Here is a 27,472-nt window from a genome sequence, read left to right on the forward strand (position 1 = left end):
TGTAATGGCCACGCCCATCACACATTTTTCATGCAGGGAAGAGTCAAGGAAGCAAAAGCAGTGCCGGTAGTGGCGTTGTAGTTCATACTGTTTTAGCGCAGAATTTACAAAAAATAAAATAAAGGGACACGAACTTGTGCTTTTGTAAATTCTGCGCTAAAGCAGCATTAATTATGGATTACCAACAAGCCTGAACCAACGATTTGCTCTGTGGTGTTTTAAATTGAGCGCGCTGGGGTGCGATTGCGCAAACAGTAATCCTGCCATGGAGGAAAGAAACAAAAGCTTGCCTTCTTCCATGATTCATGCGATTGACAGTCACCAGGGTAGGCTTAAAACGTATTTTTCACAACGGTTGCTTTCTGTGTTTGTACATAGCATAATATTTTTAAAAACTTTTAGTTTAGCTCATGACTAATCGCCCTAAAATAAGTGTCTTTTTTTAGCATCTGGCAACTATGAGAATCAGTTTGTGGTTGCCAGACCTTCATCAGTGTCATCTATCGTATTTGCATTTAGGGGGATGGTGATGCCCTAGTCTACTGCATCGCGGCCTAGCCCTATTGCTCTGATTTTATTTTTCCCCTTTGGCATGACCCTACTACATTGCTCTCGCAGAAACTTGAACCGACAGTTTCGGCGTGCGAGGCTACTTGCAAGCAACAAAGACGTCAGGGCCTACCGTCGTTTCTGCTTATGCTGATGGGTAAGGGAAGAAACATTGTTCAGCACGATCGCTTCGCCACCGCTTAGCAGCGATCCTTCTTTATTAACACTGAAAGTGTTGCAGTTCCACATCATAGATGCGTGTTGCTTTTACCTCATGAAATTGGTATGAACATACTCCGTCGTCGGTCATAATCATCCGACAGAAGATAGCTGGAAAAGGAGGGGGTGTAACGTGCACTCAAATCGTCTGTACGTTTTTAGTTTCTTTTCTTTAAAAAAAAAAACACACTTGTTTTACATATTTCGTTGATGGCGCTCCACGGATTATGTTGCGTGTAACACTCGTTCGTTCGTTACGCTCATCGCAGGTAACTGCCGTGGACGTTTTGGCAGCGATCGAGTGAAAGCAATCATGTGGGCTAGAGCAGTCAGCTGCTGATAAACAGCGCACTCTTGTTGTGTAAGTCTCCTATACGGAGTCTGATTTCGCTGCTTTGCTGTGTTGTGTTTCGTTTGGCCGATTGCTTTCAGCTGTGGCTTGTTGTCATGTGTCATGTCGTCCGTAGTTAGCTGCAGTCTTTAGTATCTATTGGTTTCCGAGGAAAATTTGAGTTTCAGCTACACTGATGGCAAGCCAATCGTTTCAACTTTTCCAAGGTATTTTAGAAAGAAGAAATCTTTCCAAAGAGGACCCTTTCCTTTGCATCGCCGAATTTAAGGAAATTGTGTAGGTTGGCAATGACTGTTACCCACGGGGCATAATATTCCTACACCGTGCTGTTACCGTAAGCAAAAAGAAAAAAAAAAGCAGCAACAAATGCACGGTCAGCTATTGTGCAAGTGGCAAGGTAGTTTCTCACGACGTGCGTTTACTTTTCTTTTTATCTTCATTGACCTCAAGCAAGTTTTTTATCTGTTGAGTTTATCACTTAATGCTACAGTTATGCACTGATATAATTCATGTCTTAGGTAGTGGCTTCGGATGCTTACTGAATATGAATACTGAACACTTACTGAATATGGATTGGTTTTGTGTACTGAGTAATGATGATGATCTTTGCTGACCCATTTCCTTCCTTGCTAATAAAGCTACCTGCTGTAATGGCTCAGTGACTATGTGGCATCTGCTGCTTAAAATGAGGTAGCCAGTCTCATTCCCAACCACAGTGGTCTCGCTTCATTCAGGGCAGAATGCAAAAGAGCTTGTGTGCTTGGTCTAGGTTCATGTTAAAAAACTCGAAGTATGGAAAATTGATCTGCAACTGGCCACTATGTGTCATTTACAGCCAAGATGATACTCTGGGATATTAAATGTCATCACTCAATATTTTAAAAGCTTCAGAGCTTCAGCAAGTTTCAAAATTAAATGACTAAGGTAATAATTGTACCCTTTTTTAGCATAGCTTCGTCCTGCAGTGGACATAACATAGGCTGCTGCTGCTGATGATGATGAGCATAGCTGTGCAGCGAGGAGTTATTTCTTTTGGATATCTCCATACTTGTGTTATCATTAAACTGTAGTACAGCCACATGAAAGACGTTTGTAATTTTTTCATCTCGAGAATACGCAGCACACTGGCATATAGTTTAACTAAAAAGTTGTACAACTGCTATCACTTTTCACACAGAAAGTGACAGCTCATGCTTGAAATAGTTCCATCAAATTGTTGTACTATTGATCTTAGTTTCTGAATGTGTCATGAGTTCTAACATTCCAGTTATGTGTGAGGTACAGCTTTGATTGCTGCCATGCTGCATATTTGGCTTGCAGAGCCGCAGGATAAATAGCGACATCATGTTGGCGGATTGAGCCACCACTGCAATCGCATTGGGTCTCATTTTAATGCATGCCATTCTCATTTACATTGCAGCTGCTAGAACAGCACTTGTCCCTTGCTCTAGGCAAAAGGAGCACATTTGAACATAGTGAATGGACATGCTCTGTGAGTTAAAAAGTGTGCATTCAGTGGCCACTGCCTGTTTATCAATTTTTGTTTTTATGCAGAAGCACAAATAGCAACACCTAAGGCATTTGACAACACACAAAGAGCAGGCACAAGCATGCCCTTCATATTCTAGCTGTATTATAGCAGTACCTAATTTTTATTTTTATTTATGAATACTGCAATCCCTGTTCAGAATTTTAGTAGTGTTGGAATGAGTCACAGATACAAGACCTTTACAAAAAGTTGACGTAGAAAATACACAAATGCAGACTTTTAACATATTTGACAAACAAGAAAATACATTTCATAAACATTATTATGCAGGCTGAATGAAAGAGCATTAGGCTGGCAACCTAAGAACGAATGAAGGGAAAGTTTACTGTGGCCTTGCCCCACATTTTATTCCATTGACTAGTGTAGCATCAGCTTCAATGGTGATCATCGCCATAGCTCACCTCGCATTCCTCAGGTTGTTGGCTATGGGAGAATTGGTTGAGCTGGACGTAACATTTACCTTGCTGCTTCTCCATTTTGTGAATAAATCATATAGAATGGCCTGCCTCTCCAGCAACCTTCACATCTTCACAGCAGTGACCCAGATGATGGCAACCTAGACAGCCAATATAGTGTGTTGTATACATCACACGACCTTCATTTAGGCCTCATCTCTGCTCTGGGCATGGTCTTTTGCATCATTTTTATCAACAGCTGTCGCCATCACTGCACACTATCACCACCACTGCTACTCACCTCATGTTGCCTTGGCCATGAGTGAGCTGAGGGAGAATTCCATTATGTCACCAGTCATTCTAGACACTGCAGCCCAGCTGGTGATGTAATGCTGCTACACTTCACTGTTTCGAGATCATATGGCATATGGCTGCCATACTCTCTCCTTGTTATGTCCTTACAGCTAGCATGCATTTGGTGATTTGGTCCAGATGCCAGCCATTGCGTGCATCTGGACCATGGCACACCCCTTCAAATCTTTTAGTGAACAAGGAAGTTGCAGCATCCTGCTTGTCCTGTCACCGCTCTTTTGTCACTCTCGGCCACATCTGTCAGATGCCAACCTTCAAGGGCTACCATAAATGCACAGCAGAAACAAGAAAAGTATGGACGTAGCACTAGGCAGGGCATTGGCTATTGGCGCCCAACTGCGAGGAAGAAATGTTGTGTTAAGGGGGAGTGGAAAAAGTAAGCATTGCTCTATTTGTTTTATATCCTTTGTTAGAGAGATTTACCGCCGGATTCATAAATGTATCTTAACTTGAAGCCCATGCTTGACTTGATTTAAAGGACACCTGTCGTGAACGCACCAAAGGAAACACAATGAGCGTCTTGGGCGCGTTCGCACCAGGCGTCGTTTATATCAAGTCAAGCATGGGCTTCAAGTGAATATACATTTCTGAATACGGGGGTTAGCGTAACCGGTGGTAAGGTATATGCAATGGTGTTTGCATAGTACCGAGTTACCAAATTCTGGTAGTGATATTTTGTGACACTTCATTTAACCACAGTGCCTTATTGGCATGGTTTTGTTTCACAAGTGTTCTTGTCGAAAAAATATTTAAAAGACAACATGTTCACAATTACACCACTGCTGAACATTTACTCCCGAATGTAAGTAGAATACACATGGTTACTGCAGTAATATCTCTCTGTCTGGTTGAGCTCTGTACCACCAGGGGGCTTCACCAACCTGCCTGGTAACATTTGTGCTTTGGGTAACCTAGTAATCCACAAACAGTAAGAAGTTTGCAGACAAACTAAAAAATCATTGTTTGTGGGCCCTTTTCAAAGATTTCTTCTGGAATACATTCATTGAAAGACTCTCTTCAATGTGTTCTCAGGTTGAAGAAAAGGCGTTGCAGCTAGGGCCCCTTTATAGTTTGTGCCTGGAGCACCGTTGGCATGACTCTGCACTTTGCAGCAGTAATGTTTTTCATTACATGACACTGATGGCTCTAAGTGCCACGCGTGAAATATTGCATAAAGCTACATTTATGTTTGACCGGTGTCAGCCACTTTTTTGAGATGCACCTAACATTTACATCAGTGGTGGGTGTTTGCATTTCTCTATGCTTGGTAACTATATGTTTGTCATTCATGCATAGTAAGTGTAAAAATAAATTTAAATTGAGTCATTACATTTCTGATAAATTCTGGCCTTACTGCACTATAAAAAATGAGTCAAATTGCAACTTTTTTATTTGCTGCCAAATAATGAATGTTGTGTGTTTTAACAAAGATCATCATCCAGTGTATAGCTGTGAAAACTACTCATTATTGTTGTCCATTTTTCAAATTCTGGAAGTTTTGGTGCATCTTGAAAAGATTCAAATGGGAGGTTTTTGTCTGGCAAGGCCTGTAGCATGTGTCGCACTTCCCAAAACGAACAGTGCAAATTGTGCACATGACATTGTAGCAGCATACAGCAGGGATGATAACAGCGTGGAGCCACTCACGACTCCAGGCTCGCACTCATACCCCAAGCCATTTCCGTGCTAACACTCAGACACACTGACCAGTTCAGTGGCTTTCTTAGCTCTTTCTCTTCTCTGGTCTCTGATTGTGGTTTAAGTTCAATACAGTTAGTTGCTTGTGGCCTGCCTGTTTCCTCTAGCACGGGCATGCACATTCCTTTGGCTTTTGTTTTCCTCAAATACTAAGTGAACGTTTGTGTTCCCAGTGGTTCACTTTTATTCTATCAATAATATCTGTGCAAGATAATATGTCGAACATACCTCGTGTGAGAATTCAGCATGAACGTATGCACTTCAACCTGGCTTTTTGCACCAGCTTGCTGAGTGATTTTTTCACTGTGTCACTGGTTGGTTCCTCCAGCATGGGCATGTGCATGACTTTTCCTCAAATACTAAGTGAACATTTATGTTCCCAGTGGTTCACTTTTATTCTATCAATAATATCTGTGCAAGATAATATGTCAAACATACCTAGTGTGAGAATTCAGCATGAACGTGTCCACTTCAACCTGGCTTTTTGCACCAGCTTGCTGAGTGATTTTTTTTTCTTTTCACTGTGTCAGTGGTTCTCATATCAGCAGTCTTATTCTACAGAGATGTGCTGGACGCGATTTGTAGGTTACTGGCTAGCTTTAACCCCCATATTCAGAAATGCATCTTAACTTGAAACCCATGCTTGACTTGATTTAAATGACGCCTGCCATGATCGAACTAAAGATAACGCAATGCGAGCGTCTTGGGTTCCTAAGCACCAGGCGTCATTTATATCAAGTCAAGCATGGGCTTCAAGTTAAGATGCATTTCTGAATACGGGGCTAAGTGACCAGCTAGAATAGCTTGTTTTCAAAGAGAATCTGATCTGACCTATCTTTGTGAAATATGTCAGGCAGGTTGCCAGCTGTCATAATCATTGCAACAGGTCTGAATATATATCTAAATATATATGGAATAAAATGAACTAGGAGGTATGCTATGAAAATATTGCTAGCAAAGTGTACCTTTTCCCCATTATGGGCAACTCGATTCAAGCCCATTGTGCAGGCATCACAGCAGCTAACTTTATCACAAGCACAAATTTCTTTAGCCTGGTCAAATGTACTAAGTTTAATCTGTAGATGCAGTGTATATTTGCTTATGTTCTGGACTTTTAAAAGTTATCATGCATTTCACCAAAATGTATATTACAGTAAAACAGTATGTAAATGCACTCGTTGTTGCTATTGTAAGTGTTCATTCTGAATTTTAAGTTCTACAGGCTCACAAGCATTTTCCTGGATTACTTCTACATTATGTTAATTCAAAAGACCAACAATTAAGCTAGAATTAGATGTATGGCGGTACAGTACAGCATTGTTAAAATGAAGCTGCCAAGTTTCATGTGATCCCATCCCGACTGCATGCATTTGACTGCATCATACAGAGTGCAGTAGCAGCATACATTGCTGAGTATGCCTATGTTGCATCCACTGCCTCATCCACAGGGCATAAAAGATGCACAAGCGCTACAGGACAAAAATGACTCTTCAATAACCATGACATTCTTAGGACACATTTGCAGTGGCAGAATTGTAAGTACAGCCTGTGTCTTAGGTCGCTATGTTGTTTTTACAGGGTTTGGTTGTTACAGTGATGCTGTACTGCACATGTTTGAATATGTTGCAACTAATATATCTTTTAACAAAATATATAATCATGAAATGGCACATTTACTTCAAGAAGGGAAGGGTAACGTTGATTTTTCTTGTTTTTAGTCTCAGGACAAAAAGCCTCATCCATGTCACGATCGGACTGCAGAGTTGTGTGACACAGGTTCGTATCGTGTATGCAGGGGAGGAGTCCCACTGAGAGAAGGTCATGGAAGAGGAGGCCAGCTCGGACTCGCTGGCCACAAGCGAGGAATACGAGCTGGTCTGCCCAGAAGCACCTCGGCTGAGTATAGCTGGCAATGGCAGCCAGGATCAACTGCAGAGTCACTTGGGAGAGCTGCTAGCTGAAGGGTCTTCTCTCCAAAAGGTGGGTGGGGGGCACACAAGCAATACAGTAGAATGTCGTGAGGCAACAAAGGGCCAGCAATACTTGTCCCATTTATCATAAGTTTGGTTTACTGTGGAAGCATAGCCAAAGTACACGGCATGGAGACAGCAAACACAGTGTCTATGGCAAACAGGGATGAAAAAGTACTACATTTTGTGTGTGTGTGTGTGTGTGTGTGTGTGTGTGTGTGTGTGTGTGTGTGTGTGTGTGTGTGTGTGTGTGTGTGTGTGTGTGTGTGTGTGTGTGTGTGTGTGTGTGTGCGCACCTGTGTGCACCTGTGTGCACACATGCACATACAGTAGTCCCCTGTTAAGACGAACTTAAAAGGACTGTAAAGACATGTTTGTCTTATCAGAAGTCCACCTTAAAGGACCTCTCGCCAGGCCACATAGCAAATTGTTGCATGCCCTGTAGGGAGCGTTCTACTGAAATAATTTTTTTAATTGGTTCATTATTAGCAGAGAGAGAAACATTTGAAGTGTCGTGGACCATTGATTTCAGGAGGTGAGCTTCACTACCAACATCAACACTCTCGCCACTTGCCCCATCTAGCCTAGCCTCCGCAAGGAAAATTTCTTCCCTGTGTTCTCCCATACCGGAGCCGGAGGGTAGCATCACATAGACATCATGGTCCTTGCCTTCTTTTTTTTTTTTTTTTTTTCCATGCGTCCTTGCCGTGCGGCATACTTCCAGTGATGCTCTTGTGCACAAGCCCACGAGTGGTTGCGTTTCTTTCGTTTTGCTCTGTGCATGATCTTGTGAGCTGTGCACGAGAACACCTGTGTTGTTATCTGGCTGCTTCTGCGAAATGGGTCCCTCAGTGCACACATGTTTGGAGAGGCTGGCCCCATAGAGTTTCCTACAAAAATTACTAGAATGAACTCTGGCGCTAGTGTCTACGGGAGCTGCAATGGGAGCGGTTGTCCCAGCATGGGAATTATGGGAAGTACATGGATTTGCCTAAACTTCGTCTTTTTGGCTTCAAACGGCTTTGTGACTTTGTAAACTCGGCAGGATTCGAACACAGGGACTCTAGCACAGAAGCCTGATGTTGAAACCATTAAGCCACGGACGCATGTATCGACAAGCGAATGAAACGCCCTTATGAATTTATCGCGGACATGCCAGTGCCTTGAGACACTTGGCGCGTTTCGATTTGGCCACCTGGACAAGCTCAACCGTTGCAATTAATAGCAATTGTGCGCGTTCCCGCCGTCTTCTGTACTTCGAAGAATATAGATTGCGCTGAAATATACGACAATAAGATTTGTATAGCGTAATATACAAAGCCACAAGAACGTCTGAATCCACAAGCACGAAGATCAGGCAAATCCATGTACTTCCCATCATTCCCATGGTAGGACGACGACTGCAGCGCCAGAGTTCCCTCTAGTAATTTTTGTAGGAAACGCTATGGCTGGCCCAGCTCGTGGATCCTTACTGCGATATACCACATCGTTGTGCCGCTGGAACCGCTGTCAGACTAGCTGTATGATGAGTCAGTGCCAAATGAACATCGAGGTAGATTCGAGCGGATGAAAGAGCATAATTGCGCACAGGAACAGTGGAAGAAAATGACATAGTTTCATTCTCTGTGCACGCAACTGCATGACGTGGGAACAAGCACACAAAATATAAGTACATCTCTATTGCTACAGTATGAAGTAAAACAAAGACATGAAGACAGGTTTGTATGTATTATTATTTCTCTAAAATTTAGTTCATCTATTGAAGCAACAGATCAAATAAATAACTGATGTTACCTTGAATAATTCTCGAAGTCTCGTGTCACTGTGAGTGATGTCTTAGCACTTCCATTTACATATGCACACTTGTGCGACTGATGTCAACTCTCCAGCTGGGAACGCAGCACCCATGATGAGAAGGATGCATGCTGTTTGGTTTGAAATTTCAGCTCTTTTCCGGACACGTAGCTCTGTAACATTTTGCAGACTATCGTTAGCACACATTGTACGCACTGTGCTTGGCAGCTCAAAATGGCCAGATCTAGCGAGGGGCCCTTAAGTGATGCACATAACACATCTGCTACACCTCACTTGTCCATATATGCATGGCACAAAATAATAAATGAAACTGCAATAAGACGAAAATGAAGATGCCAAAAAAAGGCACTTATTGGACTTGTGTCACAAAGAGTACAGCTTTATGAAGTCATACTTAACTCATTGCTTACCACACCAATAGAGCAGGGGTAATATATGTCCCATATGTGCTGCATGAAAATTTAAAACTGCCAGCCCTCCTACGGACTTGCCGCCATCTAGTTTATTGTCTGTGAACTAAACTTTCATTTTCTGAATAGTTTTTTTCTCCTGAGCGGCAGCAAGTTACAGTGGTTACGCCATATCCTTTAATCATTAAGGTAGCAGACACTTCGGTCACTGGACCTTCGTGCAAATGACTTCGTTCATGCAATTCTGTTGCGTATTCGTGATTGTTTGGTTGCATCTTGCGGCAGTGACTTTGAGGATGAACGGAGTCATCAAATTTTAGTTTAGACAATGGTGGAGGCCCTCATAACCACTAAGCAGGTTTCACTAGGCAGAAAGCATTTTTTTGTAGCTCACGTTCCTTATGGCCTAGTAGAACATTATAGGCAGTTGATGTGAAAACAATTTGCATATTTCAGATCTTTTTCCCTTGTTTCTACTTTTATGTTATCAACACAACAATGCAAATGTTTTATCCACTGTTCAATTAATTTTGTGCTTCACAAGTAATATTACAAATAATCTTATGCCGTAGCATATTTTAAAATTAAGATCATTAAAAAGTACAGTTAATTTAGCTTTCAATTGATGTATAGCATGACATTGTAACCATGATAATATTAATAAAAGATTATTACTAAAGCTTTGAAAAGGTGTCCAATTTTCCCATGGTAAGGAAAGAGTTAAGCCACTGAGTAATTGTTGCTTGCTGGGGCTATGCAAATATATGCACTGTCACAAACGCTGTCATTTCACCTAGCTTGCTCAAAAATGAATGCCCTTATGTTGTTAAAGAAAATGCATCGAAGTATTCAGGGCATTATTAGCTGCATCATGTGTGAAGCGGAGTCTTGTGGCTCCTGGGCAGTACCCTCGCCCAATCGCCAGCCTGCAGAGGCGCATTGAGGACCTCCTCAATTATTGTTTCTCTGGTGTAAATTCTGCAGGCTTCCACATCATCATTACTGTCGGCATAGCTGTTTAGGTCCACAGAAATATAATTTGCTTTTCGTGTAGCTATGAGAGTCGTGTCCCCCTCCAAGTCTGCCTATGCGGGCCTCTTGCTGACTCTTGTTGCAGGCTTAAGTGGAGGCTGCAGAAGTTCGGCTTAACCGAATGAGTAGTTCATGTTAAGCCATGCTTTTTGCATTGCTTTTCTGGGAAACCAACTAAATGTTTACACATTGGTTTTCATATAAAAGAATTCAACTGAAACGGAGTCTACTATATTTTTTTCTACTGCCATTTTAATTGCAGGAACAGCTAATTAATAGAGGATATAGTGCCCCCCCCCCATTATTAAAAATTAAATTTGTGCTTCGTTTCTCTCTAGGATTCAGCCCATAGTAGTGACGAAAAGGGTGGAGACGGTGAAATGAAGACCCCATTCGAGAGTTCTCCAGAGGAAGCCATGCCAGAGCCCAAGCCAAGGTCGTCATCGCTAGAGTCTGGTACTGTATCCTTAATGTGCTTTTCTGCATGTGTTGAGCCTCATATGGAATGATGCCTTCACTGTTCAACTTTCACTAACTTTAGTTAAAACACAATGGGAGCTATGTAAATGCAGCTTGCACAAATGCTTTATGTTTCTTGGAGATTGTGTGGTACACAGGAAGTTACAGTTAAAGGGGTGTATATAATCAACTTTGCATTTCTTGCATTCAAATCTATCTTTATACATTGAAAACTTGAAGGCACTGGTATCCTAAGCCAAGTTCATTTTGTTTGCCAGAAGGGTAGACATTTGGGCCAGTTGGTACATTGTTAAATAGTGAAAATTGTGCGAAAACACATTAGACTGAAAAAATAGAACAGAACACTCAAGCACTAACTTAAACCAAAGGTTTAATGGAAGAAGGGTGTAGGATTGGGCTTGTTGGTGAAACATGCTTTTAAGTTTGAATAACAGAACAAGGACAGCAGAGGGAACAGAAGAGAGAACAGAGTGCTGTCATTGAAGAGGGCCTGTTGTACGAAAAATGTGATTAAGAAGGGTGTAGGAGTGGGCTTGTTGGATAACCATTCTTTTAGGTTTGAGTAACAGTGTAAGGACAGCAGAGGGAACAGAGGAGAGAACAGAGAGCTGAATTCTTTCCTCTGTCCCCTCTGCTGTCCTTGCGCTGTTATTCAAACTTAAAAGCTTTCATAGGCGACCACCACCCAGGTGGGCTGTGGAATTTATGCAAAGCCAGCCAAAATCGCTCTCAATGCTATCATACATAGGGTTAAAACATCACACAGTGCTTAAAATTATGTAAAATAGGACAAAAAAAAAGAAAGAAAGGAAGCCTCAAACATGCAAGAAAAACTGTTGCATTGCTCACACACCTATCTGCGGCTTAAAACAACTTGTTTCTGTCAAATAAACAGCAGGCACGCGGCAAGCCCAAACCTAAGCGTCTCCACAGCCTCAAGAACCTCCTGTTGCACCTTTTCTTTAGCCTGCTGAAGAATGCCCGTGTCTCTAAATTCAGGATGGCTGCCCAAGCATTTCAATGAGTTGGCAAATGAGTCCTGCCAGCAAACAAAAGTGATGCTGCACGCTCCCTTAGCCTGTTATCAAGACAGCAACCTGTCTGACCAATGTGCTCTTAGCCGCATGTCAATGGAATTCTGTAAACTACACCAGTAGCACACAGCATGAATCACCTTATATTCCTAGCTGTGCATTGTGGTTCCTTGCATTCAGTTCTGCTAACTCTACTGCACAAACTGGACAGATTGCGGGGTGCAGAAAACACCACCTGTACACCGTATTTGCTTGTCATCTTCATTAGATTGTAGGATACATGGTGCGCATAGAGCAGATGCTCCAGCTTGGCCCCCCTAAAACATTTTGAATATTTGGAAGACACCTCAGTCTGAAGTGCCTCCTTCTTGAACTCCTTCACTAGGGTCTCGGCACACGCAACTGTACATGAGAGAGCATGCGAACACTGCTACCGCTGTGGTTGTGTGTGGGGAAGCCTCGGTATTTTAGCTTTCTAAACTTCCACAACCGTTGCTTTATTTCCGTGTAACTACATTGAGCATTCAGCTTGCATAAATAACTGCCTGAGCACGTCTTCTGCCATGAAATGCACTATTTTAGAAGTACTGACTGTTGGGTGTGTTGGTAATCCATGATATAGCAAGGCAGATGCACACTGGAGCCAACAAAGGAATGCCCTTTATTCCAGAGCATGCACTTATATAGCTTTTGCCGAGATGCTAGCGGTGCTTCTGAGATGCTGCTAGTGCGATGACACTACGCTCTTCCTCCCCCTTTTTTTAAAATTATAACCCCAACGCTCTGGCTGCCGACGCTCTCTTGTGCTTCTCCGGAAAGGGATGGGCCCGGGTGATTCTGCGTTGTCCACGCCTGGTTGGCCGAGGTCGGCGGATTGGGACGGAGCCGCTTCAGGTGTATGGCAAGCAGGGCCCTTTCCTTGTGGCATTGCTGGCTGCTGCTGTCTGTCTTTGACAGATGGAGCCAATGCAGGCGAGTCAGATTCCGTTGGAGGGAGTGTCTGCTGAGTTCTTGGGAATGGCACAGGAAGAGGAATCACGGGCTGCTCAGGGACAGGAAACGTTGCCTCTACCAGATGGTCTGCGTGAATGAACTGCTCTTGGTTTTGTATGTTCACAACATAAGTCACATGACTGATTCGTCTCACAATCATACCAGTAATCTGTGCCGGTTCACCTGGTCTAGTTCCCTTCACCTGCACCGTGTCACCTTCTTTGAACTCGTGCCAGTGGGTAGCAGGCTGCTAGACGTGCCGTCGCTCGTCTTTCTCCAGACGATCGTGAAGCTCTGGGTGCAGCATGGTTAGCCGTGTTTTTGGACTCCATGATGGGAACAGTTCGGCCGGGGTGTTTCCTGTTGCTGCACATGGGGTGTTTCTGCGTTGGAAAAGGAACTGGTCGACCCGATGTTGAATAGATTTGGAAACTCCCGCTCTCTCTTCATCCTTCAACTGTTTTTCCAGGTTCCTTTTCACGGTCTGAACAAGGCGTTCGGCAGCTCCATTAGACGCCGGATAATAAGGTGGTGTCGTCTTGTGGCGGATTCCGTTTGATGAGAGGAAAACTGCGAACTCCAACGACACGAACTGTGGGCCGTTGTCAGTGACAACCTCTTCAGGCAGGCCAAAAGCTGCGAAAATAGTTCATAGTTTTTCCACCTTTTTGGCTACAGTTGTGACAGACATGCAGATGACCTCTACCCATCTCAAATAAGTGTCCACAAGAACAAGCAACTAATGAGGTTTGCAGTATGTGAAGTCAAGGTGAATTCTCTGCCACCGTCGTGTTGGCCAATGCCACGAACTGATAGGTGGGCGTGACGCAGCGTTTTGAGTTAATTGGCAACTTGTGCATTCCCTCACTATTTTTTCAATGTCCTCAGTTTGCTTGGCCACCAGACATGACTTCGCGCAAGCATTTTCATGCGAGTCTCTCCCTGGTGCCCCTTGTGCAAGAGTTTCAGTACCAAGCATTTCAGCGGATTTGGTATGAGCACCTGGTTGCGCCATGTGATACAGTAATTTTCAACAGATAGCTCATAACGCCAAGCAAAGTACAACTTGAGCACTTGTTCAGTTACTTTTGAAGGCCATCCGTGCCGCGTGTACAGCAGTACTTTCGACAAGACTCGGTCGTGGCTGATTTCTTTGCGAATCTCATCAGCCGATACTGGCAGCTCGTCAGTCACCGAAAAGAATTGGATGTAGTCGCTGACCTCATTCATGTTTTTCAGTAGAATGTGCGCCAATGCATCTGCATTCGCCACTGCGTTGCCTTTGCGGTATTGCCACCTGTAGTGATAGGCTGCAAGCAAAAGCATCTATCTTTGTATACGGGCTGCTGCTGAGGTAGATGTTGGTTTATCATGTCCGAGCAACCCTTTCAGAGGCAGATGGTCTGAGAAAATCCTAAATTCACGGCCGAAAATGTACTTGTGAAAGCATTTTATCCCCAAAACAACAGCCAGTGTCTCTTTTTCTAGGTGTGAAAAACCCATTTCTGCTTTGCTCATGGTGCTCGAAGTGTATGCTATCAATTTTTCGTGGCCGTTCACAACATGAAAAAGAACCGCTCCTACTCTATAGGTAGATGCATCTGTCACTAATCCTAGTGGTTTGGAGGGATCGTCAAAGGTCAAAATGTTGTCGCTTATCAGCCGTTGCTTGCTTTCTTGGAAGCAGTGTTCTTCCTTATCTGACCGATGCAAGCTTTGATCTTTCTTCAGTAGGTTGTACAGGGAAATCAGCTTAGCAGACATGTTCGAATTGAATTTGGCATAAAAAGTAAGCATGCCAAGGTAGGCTTTTAGTTGCATCTGGTTTGTGGGTGCTGGAGTGCTTTTGACAGCATTAACCTTCTCTGTGTAAGGGCGTACACCCGAATTTTCATTAACATGGCCTAAATACTTCATAGAGGGTTGCAAAAACTTACATGTCTTGCTTTACTCTTAAGTCCGCGGAGCTGAAACCTTGCGAGCACAGCCTCAACCCGATTCTGGCATTCCTCGACAGATGCTCCGGCTATGAGGACGTCATCCAGGTAGCACACAACTCCTTCCAGTCCTTTCAGCATCTCGTCCATAACAGACTGAAAAATAGCCGAGGCACTTGAAATACTGTACGGCATGCGCAGACACTTGAACAAGCCAAGATGGGTGTTAATAGTAAGCAACTTCTGCGAATCCTCATGAACTGGCAGCTGCTGATATGCCGTGGTTAAATCAAGCAATGTGAAGACTTTTCCACCAACCAGTACTGCAAAAATACCCTCTACGAGTGGTAATGGGTAGTGTTCAGTCTTTATGAAAGGATTTAACGTGACTTTATAGTCTCTGCATAGTCTCACCTTGTGCTCAGGCTTTGGGACGACTACAAGTGGTGCGGCCCAGTCACTCTGCATGACTGGCTGCAAGATCCCTCTGTCCTTGAGTGCGAGCAATTCCTGTTTAACAACATCTTTCAGTGCATAGGGAACAGGACGAGCTTTGCAGAAGACTGGACGAGCCTCTTCTTTCAAAACTATTTTCACTTCATAGCCCTTTATCAAACCAACTTGCGTATTGAACACGTCAGGATACTTCTGCAGCAGGAGTTTTACTTTTTGCTCTGCTACCACCTTGAAAACGTGATTCCAGTTCAATTTGAGCTACGCAAGGCAGTCGCGCCCTAGTAGGCATGGTTGAGTTCCAGGAAGGACAATTACTGGCAAAGTTTTCTTTTGACCTTCATGCTCGACATTTACATGTGTCTGTCCTGTCGTCTCGAGCGGTGTGCCACTGTAACTTTTCAGTTTGAGAAGGTACTTTGTCAGACCTGGCTTCCGAGGCAGTTGAGCGCAGATCTGCTCGTTGATAATAGATACGGCTACACCAGTATCTATATGCATGCTCACAGGTTGACCCGCAATTTTCACTTCTACCAGATAGGGCCTCTGAATTTGCTTGTTTAAATCAACTTGAAAAAGGTGCAAGTGGTCCGGCTCGGTCTGTACCTCGAGTGCATTAACCGCTTTGCCATTTTTTTTTATGCAAACCTTCACTAAACAGCGTACTTTCTTGCACCAGTGACATCATGCCTTACGATATTTGCAATCACTTGCATCGTGCTTGTCTCTGCATCTGTAGCAATTCCCACTAAGCCAGAAACCTTGTGGTGTGCTTACCCTAGGTTTTCGTTGTGGACGGCCTTTCTTGATGACATCGTGGATGGCTTCATCCATTTGCGGATTTCCATTGGACGGTCGGAAGCTCTTAGACTCCCTTTTGGCGAGTTCTGCTGCTTTCGCCAAGTCGTACGCTGTTTCGAAGTTGAGCTCTTTCTTCTTGAGCAACGTTGCTTGAATGCTTGGGTTTCGAAGCGATCACGTATCGTGTCATCCAGAAAAGTCCCGAATGCGTACTTGGCAGCCATGTGTCTTAGTTCAATGGCAAACACTAAGACGAACTCCATTTCGAGCTGGTGCCGGCGATTGAACTTGAACCTCTCAGCTATTACTTGGCTACCCAGCACGTAGTGATCCTTCAAGACGTTGACCACGTCCTCGAACGACTTGTCCTCCGGTGTAGCAGGCAACAGCAGGTCCTTGAGGGTTTTGTACGGGCGTCATCCGAGGGCAGTGATGAAAGTGGATTTCTTCAAGCTGCCGTCTTCAATTTGCATGACTTTCCAGTAATGGTCGAAACGCTCTACATACGAGTTGAAGTCTTCGTCACCGCCTTCGACGTAGGAATCGAATTCCCAAAACATCGACACGTTCAGTCACTGTGCCCGCCCCGCTTCGCTCGGTGCCAATGGTAGCCAGACAGGCGCTGCTCACAGACGCGATCCCATCCTCGTCGCCAGATGATATAACAAGGCAGACGCACACTGTAGTCAATGAAGGAATGCTCTTTCTTCCAGAGTGCACGCTTATATAGCTTTTACTGAGACACTGGCGGAGTTTCCGAGACGCTAGCGGCGTTTCCGAGACGGTAGCGGCGCTTCTGAGACACTACTGGTGCGATGACACTACAATCCATACTCAAGGAAGAATGGCGCAAATAAACATGGACGAGATAGTTCGATAGTCTGCACTCGTCTATGTTTTTCTATCTCGTCCCTGTATTCTTCCTTGAGAAATGAATGCCCAGGGGAAGAAAATAGCCATGATAACATGCAGCTTGCGGCGGTCTCAGTAAAAAAAAAAAATCTATGATTTTACGGGCCAAAATCACGATATGCTTATGAGGCACGCCGTAGTGGGGAACTGCACATTAATTTTGACCACCTGGGATTCTTCAACGCACACATAAATCTAAATACATGGGTGTTTTTGCATTTCACCCCCATCGAAATGCGGCCGTCGTTCGATAGGCTTTTTCAATAGGCACTTCAATAGGCTTTTTAATATTTGCCTGAAGTTAACCATCACACATTTTCAACGAAGTGCCAGTGTTGCCACTTGTAAACTACAGCAAACATCTGGGCTGTTGCACCCCTACTCACCCATGAGTAAGTGTCATTTCTCGGTTGCGCATAGCGCCAGATTGTTCACCAAGCACAGCTGTTCATTTTCTGTTAAACTGTGAGCAGTATCTTATCAGGAGGTAAAAACAATGAAACCATTACTGCATGGGTGGCTTCCACAGAATTACTTGGTTTAATGATAAAGAAAAGGAAACTGAGCTGCCCTGTGCGCTTCAGATTTCTCAGCAAGGTAATGCCCTTTCTGAACGAGATTTAGGTAGGATAAATGTAAGACAAATCTCACAACTAAACATCTTCAGTGGGGCTTTTAGCCTAGGATTAAGGCAACCGGCAAGGGCTAGGAGCTGCACTGTTAAAACTGTATTGTAATTAGGCAGTTGTCATAGCAAGCAGTCGTTTAGAAGCATCAGTAACCCCAGCACTTACGCTGCTTGTGCTTTCAATGCAGAAACGAGACTAGGTGTTTTGGTTCTTAATGTGCAACTATTTACAAGAGGCTAAAATGTTCTAATCATGGGCCCTGATATTCTGACCATGGACGAAAATAAAAAAAAAAGTAAACAGTTTTATAATTGTCAAAAAAAAAAGAAATAAAAGGTGTTGGTGTGAAAACAACATACAAACACGATCATTTATTTATTATGTACAATAACTGACGTACAGGCAGCACAAAGAGGCATCCGGTCACGAATGGTCCACCATTCACAATTCAGGAAGTTTGTTAAAAGTATGGCACTGATACAAGAAACATAAAGAACATCAAAACATGGGATTACTGGGGAGCTGGAACAAAACAACAAAGTCATCCACATATCTAAAAACTGCTTTTGCTTTGTCCTCTGTCATAACGTTCGAGAGCTCATGGTAAAATTTTACAAGAAAGGTCTCTCCTAAAACTGAGGCCACCGAGAACCCCCACAAATCCCCCTGTTTTGGTTATGTAATTTTCTCTTCTGAGCAACTCCAGTTGAACACAGATAGTATGTTAGAAGTTCCAAGAAGCCATCCATGGAAATTTCACAGTTGTTCTGAAACCATATAGGTCCTATGCCCTTTATCACGTCTCACGCAGCAACCAGGAGTTCTGCAGGCGGTACTGAGCACAACAGTTCTTCGATATCCACAGAGAAGTCAAATTTCACACCCGTTAATCCTTTCCTAAGGCAGTCCACCATGCTATTTAGAACTATAGTGGTTTGATTTTTCTATGAGGATAGTGTTCGGGTATATTCATCCTGAAATTTGTCGCTCAGCTTGGCGCTTTCTGATAGGAGAATGTCAGTGTAGAAAGGCGCACTCCCTAGTGATATATCTCGTCACGCAGTAGTTTCTTCTTTTGTTTTTCAAGCAGGGTCAACAATAGCTTTCAGTCAGACTTTCGTACATTGCTTGACATGTTGCATGACAAGCTTCTTGCTTTCAAGCTTATGCTTATTTAAATTGTTTAATATGAGGTTTGCATTTTAAAGCAATAACTTTCTTTACGACTTACCCCACCTTGCAATGAGTTTCCTGCCTCTATGCAATGCCCTTATACCCCTGTCACACTGGGAGCTTTAATGTCATTCGAATCGAATGGCATTCGGTGCAACGAATGTCATTCGCCCCCGAAGGTGCTACACTCGAAAAATTAATGTCATTCGGTGGCGATATCAATGGCGATGATTCCGAAAAGAACGTCGCAACTAAAGTAGAACAAGGCAGGTATAAAGTGCTTGCATAAGCAATCCATACGTTTAAATATATTTTTGGGACGTCAGTTCACTGAAAAAAAAAAATATTTTAGCAATGCGTACAAAAAAAGTTGTTCTATTTCAGACTATGTGGCCACTATAAGCCAAAACAAGGCTTAGCAACCTGCAGCCGATAAATTGAAAACAAACAAAATGGCTGACATGGCGACGCTGGACGACGACGCTAAGTTGCAGGAGGTGAAGCGATTAGTTGCTGCGTACTTTGCATTACGAGCAAGTCCTAATAATCAGAGGAAGCGATTAGACGTTCTATGGCCGAAGAGCAGAGTGGAGGCGGCATGGGCGGCGGCCAGACGCTGCTGAGCTGGAGAGTAACAACATTTTGCGACAGCCTACCGCACAGATTTTGTCTCTTTAAAGTAACAAGTCCATTAAAACACGCAAACTTTATTATTTCTATACGAGTGCGGTTTTCAATTTGCAAATACTGTGTCCTGTTTTGCTTTGTTTCTGGGGTTGAGAGTACACATTCGCTCCGAGTGCGAAGCCGAATGAGTTTCTGGAACTCATTCGATTGCCGAAGTCATTCGGTGCTAATGACATTAAATATCGCTGTGTAGCAACCGAATAATGTCATTCGATGCTAATGCCATTCGGTTCGAATGACATTAAAACTCCCAGTGTGACAGGGGTATTAGATGCCCAAAGGTGACCATAGGCCCCATAGATGGTGCCATAACTCTTAACACAAAGCATTCTTTGCTTCTTCCAACCATTTTGCGCTTTTGGTCTGTCTGGTGCTGTCTGGTGGTGGGATTGGAACCAGGGTCCCCCAGCTCAGCAGGCATACACCCTACTGCATAGTTTTTACCTCTTCATTTTAAATTCCTACTGTCCCTTATGGGTAGTTTGTAGCATGGGGCGCAAAAGTGTTCAAAATTTTCTCTGTAAGTGGTAAAGTGCTACAAGCAATACAGTAATGTGCAGTATGTTTCGGTGGGCAGCACACATGCAATATGTGTTCACAGTGTGCTAAACTCAAAATAATAAAAGTTACAGGAAAACCGTTTTTCTTTTTCCCAAAACATGTCATGAGGTAACTAACATCTGTGTCACTATTGTTCGCCAAAGCCACCATTGGCCTCAGAAAAAGACTTGTTTTAGGCATAATTGTAGTTTTGTGTTAACCTCAGTGCTGCACAAAGGAACTGTGTCATTTTTATTCTTTCTTTTTTTTTCTTCTTTTTATAACTGTGACTTCATCTTATTTTCACAACCTCGTCTGCTTCTTGCAAGTTTGATTGATTAGTTGATTAAAATGTTGCAACATAGTTTCAAACGCATACTTGCCAAGTCTTCCTAATTAGCTATACAATGGTTTTCAATCATTTTGTTTGGTAGCATAGCTGTGGAAAGCAGCTCTTAGAAATCAGACTTTCTGATTCTTGATTCTGATGCACCAAGACTGCCACCAAACAATGACGTCACACAATACCAATCTACGCCAGCATGCGTTGCACTGACAGTCTTGGAGGCCATGCCTAATACTGCACTTCTCTGAAGCTCTCCGTAAACGGCAATGCTGGCGCTCAAGTATCTTAGAGGTGATTTAGTGGCTTCCGCCCTTGTGTGTTCACTACCACACTGAGTCTGGCAGCATCGTGGCTTAAGAGTCTTAAGAGTCTTGATGGCATTATACTTTCTTAGCTGCTCCATTATTTATGAGGATTACAATGATATATTATCGTTTTTCTGATTTTAGTACACAGAACAATAAGTTACTCAAATGACTAGTGTCTTTTTTTTTATTGTTTTTTTCTTCCTTTCTTTCTTATTAAGATTGCCTAGACTCTCCTTACTGCTTGTCGAATTTCTCCCTAGGTCTCAAGTCTGGAACTGGAACTAAATGTGCCAGACAGAATTGCACTGAGCTACACTCCATTTTTCTCTCTTTATTCACGTCTCTTTTGTTCCATGGCAGAGTCTGGTGTCATGCACTGGAGCACTTGTTTCATCTGGCAGTCAGCAGGCTGGTAAAAATAAAAAAGAAATACTGTAAATTGCATTTGTTCTTGCTTGTGTGCACCTTGGCATGAACTATCGTTGTACCAGGCTCTGAGAGAGGTAGACCAGTGGTCAGAAAAGAATAATTTGTGTATAGTCACACAGAATATTAGCATTATTATAAGGATACACTACTGCACTGTGCATGTTCACAAGAGAGGCTAATCCACCAATGCAGTGATAAAGTCATGACTACTGTTATAGGCAACATACTGCAATTTCAAATCAATCTATATAGGACATACATCCTCAGATACTCACTTGTTATACTGGTGGCAGTTTTTATGGTTTGCTGCTCAACAAAAATCTTCAATTTGTAAATTTTTCTTCTTAAAGTGGCACCATGTAGACAAATTTGAACTTGAATCAAGTGTTATTGGTATTGTGCTAGGTTCCGAGGTGCTTGGTGGAGAGCAAGCCTTTGAGGATGTGGCCTACCTGGGCTGTGCAGCGATCAATGCTCCACGAAGTGAGCTGGAGATACAACGCAACATGGCCATCCTTAATGATCAGTCCTCGGAGCAGCACATTCAGGTGGCGCTAGTAGTGCCCCCGGACTCGGAAGGTGTTGTCACGTGAGCATATATTTCTCTCTTTTTTTGAAAAGAAAAGGACACTGAAGGCAAACACTTTCAGGTTAGGCTGATAGATAACATTTGTGGAAATCTTGAAATGTTTGGTCAGGAGACAAACATTTATGTGTGAAAAGAAAATCACACTTTACTGCAGAACTTATGGGTAAAATTTAAGAGCTTCAACATCATTGTTATAACATTCCAGGCTGCACACTTCTCGCTGTGTCAGTGGTCACCACACTTACATCAGCAACACAGGCGCACCACCCACCTTAAGAAAAGTAGAAAGAAAACAATTTACTGCACTGTACTTAGTTGCCAATGATGCAAAAGAGAGCTGTTGCTGAAATTTAATTGCCATCTATCTTCTACCTTATGCTCATGCTAATCCTGCCTTCTGATCTCGGTCAGGGTGGCACATTTAATATTTTGCAGGAGTAATCATAAATCGAGCCTGGCCTTAGCTTTCTCATCAGTGTCCTTCTTTGTCCTTCTTAAGCAGGAGGTGTTACGTTGGCATGGCTCTTAAAGATGGTCCGTGCAATTTTCATTGTGCTAGCAGTCAATGTTAGTTTTGCACCGTATTTGTTCATCAACATTTATGTCCATCCCATTCCACAAAGCACCTACAGCTTGCTCAAGAATTTCATATACAGTCGAGCCCGCTGATAACGAACCTGAGTGTTGCGCGGCGTCTGTTCGTTATACCCAAAGTTCATAGTAAGTGGACGACAGCTTAAAAAGAAAATAAAAGTGGCTAGTCAAAACAAAAAATTTATTTCTTTGCAAAGAAGTTCGTGATGGTCATCTGTTTCTGCAGTGCAGATCTGATGAGGGCGGTCTCCAGTTTATTTAAAGCAGAAGCGTGCTCTTTGCCGAGGCCCTTGGCATAGGCAAGTTGCCTGAGGCTCTCTGTGTAGCCCATGGCTACAGGCACGCTTATGGGTGTTGGCTCCGAAGTTTCATCGTTATCCAATTCCTCCGCGTCGCTCTCTGCCTGTACTTCGCAAGTGATGCCCTCGTCCGTGCACGGTTCCACAATAACAGCATCTTCATCAGCAGAAATAAAGTCATCCCAACCAGTGTCGTAGCCCCCAATGTCGGAGTCGACGACGGTAACGCAGAGCTTAGTGTCACAAGGTGGCAGCTCTGCACTCCCCCTACTCTATCGCACGCGCCTTCTTTGCCTCTGCATGTCGCAGTCAAACTCGGCCAGCCACTATGCGAATAAATTGTGCGTCATCCACGCCTTAGTATTGTGCCTGTAGCGCACAGGTACACAGCTCTGAAAGCAACGCAGCTTCTTTGATTTTCCGATTACAAAGGGCACGCACCGGTTGCTGCCATCCATATTAGTGCACAGAAGTACTGTAACGCACACTTTACTGTGCTTGCCGCCAGCACATGAGTCGCCTTTCATGGTGTGCGTCTTGTCTGGCAGCATCTGATAAAATATAATGCTGGTTCATCTGTATTATATACATCCTGCTTCGTGTAGCTTGCAGTAATGGCTCGGTTTCTTACAAGCCAAATGGCAACGTCTAGGTCACTTACCGAAGCTGCCTCACCGACAATCGATTTAAAAACAATCCCATGCCGCACTTCGAATCGATGTAGCCAGTCATTGCCTGGGCAGAAGTCGGGAAAATCTAGCAGGAACACAATGTCTTTGACTTTGCCCAGCATCATTGGTCCACTTATCGGAATGTTGTGAGCCCATGCGTCGGCGAACCACTTAAGCAGAACATCCTCTACGTCCGCATAGGTGGCCTTCTACAGGCGTTTTCTGTTCTTCGAGTCGGCGACAGAGATGGTGATCTTTTCCTTGTTCTTTAGAATCGTCAAGATGGTTCATTTAGACATGTTGTACTTCTTCACCAACTCTCAGTTTTTAGTGCCTTGAGACATTTCCTTAAAAATCGCTCGCTTCATTGCCATGTTAAGCGCTTTTCGTTTCGGGACCGCTGCAGGCACGGCATTTGTCTGCCATCCTGAATTACAACTCGAGTCTGACTAGAACAAAGTGCAGAAGCGAGGAAGAATGGAGACTAGTGTGGAGAGGCCTGCTTCGCAGTAACGGCCAGAAAACAAAACATCTGAACTTTAGCTGGCGCCGTAGCGCGCGCGTCGCGACAGTGAGGAAGTTGCAAGAAAGAGTGAGGAGAGGGGAGCGGAGTTGCGAGGATGGGCAGGAGGGCGATCTTGGAAGCCACAAGCCAACACTCATGGGCAGTGCGTGACGGCAGGGGAGAGGGTAGAGGGGCATGAACCGGATAGTTTGCCTCCGAGGCTTGGGAAAACAGACGGCGCGCACAAAGGGATTGGAGGTTGTCGTTACTTTGCATCGCGGCTGTGGGTTTACGCCGTTTGTTCGCTGTAACCGATTGGCAGGGCTAAAAAACGTTCGTTATACGTGCAATTTTATGCCATTGAAGTCGTGTATATTTTGATGGTCGCACAGCTCTCATTAATCTTAAGTGAAAGTTTGTCTTAAGTGGGGTCGTTATATATGAGCTCAACTGTAAATACCACAGACAGAGGAATTGTGGTAGTCAGCTGAAACTTTGTACTCGTAGTGTAAAGTGTAGACAGACAGAAGATGTTTTCATAAATGAGGTAGTTTAATTAGAATGAGTACAAATAGAGTCGAATCTTGATATGATTACGGTTAGTCTGAATTTTGAGATGATACAAATTTTGAAAAAAGTTGTGGCCAGAACGCATTAAGTACAACACATTCTGTTTCGGCGGGACTGAAAACACTCTCCCTGGCTGTAGAAGATGATACGAATTTTTGAGCCGCCGCAAGATCTCTTTCAAGTGAGTACAGCCACGGCATAGAATTGCGAAGTTGGAATTTAATGTCTTAGTCTTATGTGATCCCGGCAGAGACCTGCGTAGTTAAAAAGCACTCACTGTTGCGTGCAGTGAGCATTGGCAGTGTTGGGGAGGAAACAAGTGCAAAGTTCCAGAATGGTCTCCTCGACAACATTGAGGGAAGAATTTACCAGAAAGTCATCAATGACTTCTTCAACCAACAGTAGTCGTGATAAAAAAACAAGAACGTATTACAGTCGCCGACCAATAAATCGGACACCGATAATGCAGACATGCTCGGCAATTTGGACAGCTTCGTGGCACTGCCAATAGCCCCATAGACTTAATGTATAAAGACGACTGATATTTCGGACAGCCGCTAGCTCTACATTCGCTTATCCGGACTCCGTCCGTGGCTGTAGCATGCGCCAACTCAGTTTCCGTTATCTTCCCTGGCAACCTCGATGAGACACCAAGTATGGCCTTGGAGATTACACACTAAACTGTAATCTCTGAGGCTTTGCCTTGGTCGCTGCTCTACGCCTCTGAGATTTAACTGCAAATGCCGATCTTTGAGGCTTTTCCTGAATTGTGAGGTCACATCAACATCATGATCATCACATCCTTTTCCGGCACCCCTATGGCATGGTCCGCTATCACCAGTCTGTTATGGATGTGCTTGTTTGTTTAGTTTGCATTCCAGACGGCAGGCACTCTCCTGGTTCCAAGAAGTCTTTCTCGTGAAGTTATAGTAGGCCATGTCAAATGGCACCAACAGTGCCCTCCCAGTCCGAATGAGCCCAACTCCGCAACTGAAGAGGCTGAATTGATGCCTACCACAACAAGCTCAAATGCGGACATCATTGATGACCTGCTAGGCTGCGGTGAGCCAATTCCTGCCGCCGTTAGATTTGAAGATTTGCAAACGTCAGCAGCGTGGTTTCGTCGTGTGCTGAACTGAGCGATGACGAAATAATTGAGCAAGTTCTCACACCATCTAACAGCGACTCTGACTCAGATGATGACGTGTTGTGTGCTCCGGAGCCTTCCACATGCAGATCTGATTCAAGCCCTTGCAGTCCTTACATCATTGTACAGCGAAATTCAATACTGGCAGAAATACAAGCGGTCTTGGTTGCACATAAGTGGAAATGCGTGCAGCAATGCATCGACCACTTGTTCCTTGCACAGGGGCCTTAAAACGTAAATAAAGTTATCTTTATTGAACACATTCATTTTTTCAGACATTCAATAGTTCAGACTTATTTACGTCCCTGTGGAGTCTGAATTATCGGTCGTCGACTTTATGTTCACTTCATTGTTGTGACTGTCGTTTACTATGCATCATACCAATTTCTGATTATATGAATATAATATTACAAGGTCCTGAAAAATTAATATTTAGATTCGACTGTAATTACTAAAGTTGTCATAATTTCCCAACAAATAGCCTTGTAAATCACAACATAGAGACAGTTTGTACATCATGTCATTTCCTACAAATAAAACTGCTTCCTGTGCTGTAATCCCAGTAGAAAAAAAAAAATAAGGGATTTTTATTTATGTATTGCATTGTGTTGATTTTCAACTTTACCAGATGTATAATTCATGTGAACGATTTTTAGCATGCAAGGTGCATGAAGAAAGTGTCACAAAATGTGCGTACAATGCGTGTAAACATACTTGTATGAAATGTAAAATGTACCTGTATGCCGAATGTCAACAGGAGCAAGAGCCTCTGCCAGGCCTCATGGCTTTTATCTCTTACTCCTCTTTCTTGTATAAAAAAGAAATAAACTTTATTGAGTTGAATTGAATGTTAGCCATACTAAAGTATTGGGTTGAAACTTACCACACAACCACTTGAATTCCTGTATACCCTCTGATATGTGTCTTAACCCTTTAATGCCGGAATTATTAAAGGCACAGCATAAAGAATTGTTGCATGAGATTTTAATTTTATTTAGCTATCATAATCGAGTGCCACCAATATTTTATGTGAAGACTAAATTTTGTATGAACCTTGGGGTATGTCGCAAATTTGCAACATTCGGCACATAGGCAAAAGAATGTTGTACCTATATCAAAAGAAAAAGAAATTAGTCTGGAGCAGTTCCTCACTTAACTTGTGGAAAACTGTTTCTTTTGCACTAAACATGACCACATCTATAATGAATGGGTGACAACTTTTTCTGGTGACCTATGGCTAGTTAATATATTGAAGACAGTTGACATTTTTGTTCAGACCGCATTTTCCACGGTGCACACTAGGCACACTAGGTCATGAGTATCAAGCCGGTCCGCCGCGATGAAGCACATACTCGTGTCATCAGCGTGCTCTCCAAGCTACACCGGCATCAAAAACTGGATCCACTATGCCCAAAGAACGAAAGGCTTTGAAAAGACTACGAGACTATGAGGACATTGTAATAGTTCCCACGGACAAGGGAAATGCCACGGTCGTCTTAGACGAACGGAACTATGAAAACAAGATGCGAAGTTTGCTAGAGTATGAAGGAATGTACAGTGCTCACAGAATGAAATAGGACACGGAGCATTTAGTAGAACCCTACATATGTGCAAAGTACGCGAGAGCACCATGTCATGTCACTAGGAATTCGGTCACCAAAGGTGAAGAGGACTCCGATGTAAGTGTACGCGCCACAATTACGTCGATGTGACACGAACTGCAGCCGGTTGAAACGAAAGTATGCGCATTACTTAGCCCTAAATTGATGCGTTTTATTCCGTGAGCACTGTACATCCCCCTGAATCGTGATCTCACTTCAAAGCTACAAAGAGACTTGCAGAAACTATTGGCTGACGTGTTCCGCTTTGTTCCTCCACAGCAGAAGTCCCTTTACTTTTTTCTTCTGTGCAACAACGGTTCCGCACCTGCTCTGTATGGATTACCGAAGATCCACAAAGCAGACGTCCCAATGTGCCTAATCGGCGACTTCACCCACTCGCCTCTGCACAAGCT

The 27,472-nt window shown here is 43.5% G+C and overlaps 1 protein-coding gene across 9 annotated transcripts in view; it reads left to right on the plus strand.

Moving 5' to 3' along the window:
• The first annotated feature begins 481 nt into the window (after positions 1-481).
• GAPcenA (GTPase activating protein and centrosome-associated) overlaps positions 482-27,472 on the plus strand; it is a 148,026-nt gene continuing 121,035 nt past the window's right edge. For 2 of the 9 annotated variants that reach the window (XM_055063597.2, XM_072284054.1), the window contains exons 1-7: positions 482-706; positions 1,038-1,129; positions 3,681-3,812; positions 6,583-6,669; positions 6,930-7,114; positions 10,700-10,817; positions 21,489-21,672. In XM_055063597.2, the coding sequence (XP_054919572.1) occupies positions 6,956-7,114; positions 10,700-10,817; positions 21,489-21,672 (461 nt within the window). In that variant the 5' untranslated portion in view covers positions 482-706; positions 1,038-1,129; positions 3,681-3,812; positions 6,583-6,669; positions 6,930-6,955. Of the gene's footprint in view, positions 707-745; positions 919-1,037; positions 1,130-3,680; positions 3,813-6,582; positions 6,670-6,929; positions 7,115-10,699; positions 10,818-21,488; positions 21,673-27,472 lie in introns of those variants that run through there. The other 7 variants (XM_055063600.2, XM_055063599.2, XM_050196074.3 and 4 more) reach the window with 7 other exon arrangements.

This window comes from Dermacentor andersoni, chromosome 1, assembly GCF_023375885.2.
Source record: "Dermacentor andersoni chromosome 1, qqDerAnde1_hic_scaffold, whole genome shotgun sequence".
Lineage (NCBI taxonomy): Eukaryota > Metazoa > Arthropoda > Arachnida > Ixodida > Ixodidae > Dermacentor > Dermacentor andersoni.